This window comes from Hydra vulgaris, chromosome 13 (assembly GCF_038396675.1).
Source record: "Hydra vulgaris chromosome 13, alternate assembly HydraT2T_AEP".
In the NCBI taxonomy this organism is placed as follows: Eukaryota; Metazoa; Cnidaria; class Hydrozoa; order Anthoathecata; family Hydridae; genus Hydra; species Hydra vulgaris.
In genome coordinates, this window is record NC_088932.1 from 54,272,895 (window position 1) to 54,278,894 (window position 6,000).

General features: G+C 25.4%; 1 protein-coding gene across 2 annotated transcripts in view; it reads left to right on the forward strand.

The window, feature by feature from the left end:
* LOC100208619 (E3 ubiquitin-protein ligase NEDD4) overlaps nucleotides 1–4,360 on the forward strand; it is a 100,042-nt gene extending 95,682 nt beyond the window's left edge. For both annotated transcript variants that reach the window (XM_065816870.1, XM_065816871.1), the window contains exons 27-29: nucleotides 1,321–1,428; nucleotides 3,777–3,946; nucleotides 4,047–4,360. In XM_065816870.1, the coding sequence (XP_065672942.1) occupies nucleotides 1,321–1,428; nucleotides 3,777–3,946; nucleotides 4,047–4,149 (381 nt within the window). In that variant the 3' untranslated portion in view covers nucleotides 4,150–4,360. The remainder of the gene's footprint in view (nucleotides 1–1,320; nucleotides 1,429–3,776; nucleotides 3,947–4,046) is intronic.
* Nucleotides 4,361–6,000: the final 1,640 nt, after the last annotated feature.

Below are 6,000 nucleotides of genomic sequence, written 5' to 3' on the forward strand. Positions count from 1 at the left end.
TTGCCACCACTTCCCTTATAGGCTCCATAATTAACGCCAATCTTGAAGTAATTGTTAACCACTTTTGGAGATCTTTTAATTTTCTTTGCAATTTCCCGATTAGATAAGCCTGTATCTTTGTATGCTTTGATTACTGCTAATTCTTCATTCGTTAAACGCTTACCATGTCCCATTTCAAATAAAGGTATCAAAAACCAAATGTTAAAAACTTTATGAGCACTGATTTCACAGTCTTTGTTTAACTTACAAATAATAATAAAAAACTAACTCACAAATGCGTATCACCAGATCAAAATATACAAGTAAACTGAAAATAATTATTGATGAGGCTAATTCTATTTGTTACCGCAAATATCAAGTATTATACATTTTATGGTTTTATCAAATGTTCCGCAATTTAATTATGCTATATTATAATCTAAAAAGTTGTTGTTTGTAACAGTAATTATATGTGTGTGGATACAAAAGTTGTACCGCACAAACTTGTTTACAGATTTACAAAATATTGGATCAGCACATGGTGAGGCTAATTCTATTTTCTCCGCTGTAAATATAAATCTTTTTCTTTTTTTTTCAATTGAATTCAATATAAAACTAATTAACTTATTATTATAGCTATATTGTAACTTATTATTAATTTGTTTTTATAACTTATTCCAAAAGTTTGTAGAAGTTTACTTAAAGTTTCCAGAATTTTATAAAAACTTCAGAAAAAGTGATGCATACTGGAACATTTGTTTAACAATTTTTGTTTGATCATACATATCAGAAAATCTCAAATTTGATTGTAGTTTCAACATATTTGATTATAGTTTCAACATATGTTATTGCAGTTTAAACGTTTGGTTGCAATTTTGTTAGACAAATGTTTTGATCTCAATTTTGTGATATATATTTATTTAATATTTGCAAATAAAAATCTTTATTTAAGATTTTTTTGCACTTATCAAATGGGGTTAATTTGGTAACACTGCATTAAATGCAGTTAACACTGTAACTCTAGCAACACTGCATAAAATGCAATTTATTTTGTTACTGTCTCTGATTCTCCAGAAATGCAGAAAGTCTCTGATTCTTCACGCTTTCAATCTTAATAGTTCTTGCAAATCTGTTGGTGAATTATTATGCAATCTGTAGGTGAATTATGCAAAGAAAACATTTTCATATTTCGAAAAAAAATTGTTTAATGTTTCGAAAGGTTTTTTCTGCAATTTAATTTGTCAATTTGTTTTAAGTGCATAAAAATTGAATATAAATTATTTCGCTTGACTGTTATTAGTTTTTGTAATGTTTGTTGGCTTATCGTATTTATTTAAATAGTACTTACTTTGCGGTTTGGGGGAAATCGATATGGAAGATTGGAGAAAAAACACGCAGTATAGAAGTGGATATCATGACAAGCATGTTGTCATACAATGGTTTTGGAAAGTAAGCATTTTTTGATACTTGTTTTCAAATATTATTGTAAATTAATAAATAAAAAATATTATTGTAAATAGATGTTTCCAGCTTTTTCTTTTTGTATAAAATCATATATATTTGTTATATTTGTGTATTTTATATATATTCGAGTATGAAGACATGTATGATTAAAAATAATCAGATTTTGCATTTTATCATTGTTATCACTCTTTTGGAACTTCCTGGAACCTTTAGAATATCTTAGGAGTTCACTTGAATATATTTAGGAGTTCACTTGAATATATTTAGGAGTTCACTTGAATATATTTAGGAGTTCTTTTGGGAAAGTTAGAATATCTTAAGGAGTTATTTTAATAGAAATTATAATATTTTGAGGAGTTCTTTTGGAAGAAGTTTTAATAAGTTTTTTGATTATTGTTTATTAAAACTTGAGTTTATTAAAACTTGAGTTTATTAAAACTTGAGTTTATTAAAACTTGAGTTTATTAAAACTTGAGTTTATTAAAACTTGAGTTTATTAAAACTTGAGTTTATTAAAACTTGAGTTTATTAAAACTTGAGTTTATTAAAATTTGAGTTTATTAAAACTTGAGTTTATTAAAACTTGAGTTAAATATAATTTGAATGTAAAAATTTTAATTTTTTTTTTTCCTTACTTCAAATTTTAATTAAGGTTTTACAAATTTAAGAAATATTTTTAAGATTAAATAGTTTAAAATTTTTTTCATTTTTGTTTCAAAACTTTTAAAAAAAGAGAGCCATTCTGGTATAGTAAATTTGTTTATTTGCAACACCCTTATGAAATTTTAACAACATTCATATGGTATTTTGCAGCGTCGATACCACTGTCAAGATGAGTATAAATAAACTGAAAAAATAGTTTTCTTATGATAACAACAACCTAAAAATTAGTTTTGAAATTTTATTTCAAAGGTTATGGCAGATATGTTACAGATGAATGACAGAAAGTTATGTTAAATGCCTAAAATTGAATGTTAAAAATGCTTGAATTGTTTTTCGTCATTTAAAATAAAATTTAGTGTCAGTAGTTTTCTAATAATTTATTTATGTTTAAACACAATTAGGCTTCGAATTGAAGAAAGATTGTAAAGTTAAGAAAATTTTGTTATAATGTTTTGCTGTAAAAATAAAATTTGAGATTATATGTAGTGTTTGATGGAGAAAATAATGGGCGAAGAATAAGATATGTAACGTTTAAAAGAATAGAAAATATGGTTTCTAGTTTTTGGAATGATAGCGAGTTAGATGAATAACACTTCAGAACAACTAGTGATAATTTTAGCTTTAATAGGTGTAGTAAATTTTTCTTTTAGAGTTTTTTTACTTTTAAGAGGTTTCAATTCTCAACTTCATAACTCCAAAAAACACAAATTTTGACAAACAAACATAAATTTCCAAACTACACTTAATAAAGCAGAATTTCAAAGAAAAAAATTTTTTTTGGAGGAGTGGAAAATGTCCAATCCATGCTTGTGTGGAAATACGGGCATAAAAGATGATGTAAATAAAAAATTGCTGCTGTGACTTTCTTCTGATAAGTTCAAATTAAACAAATAACAATGTTACTTTGATATCTTTTTTCTGAAATTTTTTGATATCTATATAATAAGATAAAGTTCCAAAACATAGTAATATTTGCATGTTTAACCCTTTAGCGCCCCGTGTAGCAGATATGCTACATAACTTCAGAAACCTTTTATGGCCGTCCTGTCAACACAGTGATCTCAAAAACAACTTTTGTAGCATATTTACAACATACTTTTGTTGATCCAATATAGCCAGGTTAATATAATTGGATAATCAAGGCATAAAAACACATCAAAATTGTCTTTTTAAAAATCCAATGATCGGATGAAAGTATTGTTATGCTTTACATGTTTTTTATTTGATTAGAAGAGACTTTGTAAAATGAAATGAATACCAAAGTTTCATTTTTTAAATTGCTTTATATTCTTTAAACAGAATCCTTTAATTTAAGAAAACTTTTTTTATTATTTCACTCCTCATATTCCCATTGTAGCAGATATGCTACAATGACATAATTGGCTTTGCAAGTGAAATTTTAAAATTTTTATTTTTTTATTCATAATCAAGGCCCTAAAACAATTGGTTTTTGAAGTTTTTGGAATTTTTTGAAAATTTTAAGCCTTAGTGGGCGCTAAAGGGTTAATGCTTTTTGTGTGTCACGTGATGCTTTCTTTTCACAATCAAACTCATATTTTATACATGTCACCTAAATGGATTGTTTTATACGTTATACGTACCAAATATTATACCGTTGAAGTGATGTTTTTCAAATTAAAGAAATTCATTTTAACTTTTATAATTTTTAGGCCGTTCAAACTTTTGACGACGAAATGAAAGCTAGACTTCTACAGTTTGTTACTGGTACATCACGTGTTCCAATGAATGGATTTGCTGAGTTATATGGAAGTAATGGCCCTCAAAAGTTTACTATCGAGCGATGGGGAAACACTCATCAACTACCTAGGTCACACACGTGGTAATAATAATTATTATTTTGACATATAAAAGCATTATGAAGATGTATTGGTTATTCAAAAAATTTTAAGTGAGACTTTAATGTACCTTTATGTTTTTAGCTTTAATCGTATTGATCTTCCGCCATATCATAGTTATCATGAGCTTCGTGAAAAACTACGTCTAGCTATTGAAAATACAGAGGGATTTGAGGGTGTTGATTAAAGTTTAATTTGAGGGCGTTGAGGAGACAATTAGTCTTAATCTGTTTGCTCTTTTTCTTTTTTTAATTTTATAGCATCTTTTTTTTTAGTTTTTTCTTTTTTTTAATAATCTTTATTTAAATTGATTTTATTTATGTCTTTTACTATTTATTTTTAAATTATAATTTGTATTAGGTTTTTTAAAAAAAAAAGTTCTGAAATTATTACTGAAAGTATATTATGTTTAATACTATATACTATATTTTAGGTTCTTAATGAACTTTTTCTGTAACTCTAATGATGCAGAAATGAATCTGCATCAATAGATGATTAAAGAAAAATGAGGGGGATAATGGTTACTAAAGCTGTTTTAAAAAAGTTCTTTTCTTGCACTTTATTGTACTTTTCTTTTATGCACATTTTTATGTTACTTTGTACTTTTCAAATATTTTTCTTTTACGTGCTGCTTTGTACTTTCCTATTATTTACCTTTCTAAACTTTTGCATTATGGTACTTCCTTTTTGCTATTGTTTTATCTATTTTGTGTCATTGTTATAAATGCTTTTTTATTCTTTTGTATTATCCTATGTATTTTATTTTTTTACCATGCACTTCTTTGTACCTTTTTGTCGTACATTTTTTCCAAATTATTTTAAAGAGATTATTCTGCAAACTAAATGATAACTCCATCGAACTTCTCAGCATTAATTAGAAATTTTAACAGCTTAGGGTATTTAAATACTATAACAGAAACAAATTTTCAAAATCTTCCAGAGAATAATGTTATTATATATTATAATATTATTTATATTAGAGTTAAAAGTTATTTTATTATTATTAACATAAACCATAGAAAATTTTCGTCGGTTTTGTATGATTTCATTTTTTGATAAATCAAATAAATTCCATTTTTTGCAAAAAAAAACATCTTTGTCAAAAGAAAAACATCCTTTAAAATTAATTATTTGTTTGATAACGAGGTAGCCACACTGATGATGTGTATTAAATAGATAAAAAATTTAATAAATGTTGTGTTAATACACTATAAATAAAATAATTCTTTTCATGTTAAAAATTTGTTAAAAAAAAAAAAAACCGTTAAAAACTTATCTTTTTAAAAAAATGTCCTTAAAAACGATGATTTTTATTCAATATATTCTAAAATAATATTTATATAACAATTTTTTAGATAATATTAGGGACCCGTTACATTTTAAAGGTCGGTTAGATATAATAGAGATCTATTAAAGTTTTTTAATAATTTTTTTAATCAGTGTTATCTTTTATATAGAACAAATTAAGGGGTGTAACAGGAGAAATTTTAAAAAAAAAATTTAATTTTTACCCAACCCTTATATAAATCTACACTCACTACGCCCATCTCTACAAAAATCAGTCGTGAAAGTGCACTCCGCATAAAAAAACGTTGAGATTTTTTAATAATAACTTTGTTATTGAAGTGAAGCTCTTTCTCAAATTAGATTAGCACGTTATTTGTGGGGAAAATGCCTAAATTAAAAAGAACATTTAAACAGCTTAAAATTTAAACAAATTTTATTGTTTAAAGTTATTTTAAACAATAAAGTCTAATTCAGGATGTAAAGAGGGTTTCAAAGGGGATAACGAATATTTCTTATGGTGGATTAAAGACAGATCGTCAAAAATAAACAAAAAAGTTAAATTAAGGTTAACAAAATGGTAACTTAACATTTGGACTTATTATAGTGTTTTATTTTCCTTTAGTTTAGTCTTGCGCAATAATTTTAAGTTTCTGACTATAGTTATTTGACTGTTATTTCTACGGCTACAAAAATACAAATAGTGTTTTGTCGCAAAAATAAAGAAAATAATCTATGGTAGTAAATTGTTTCG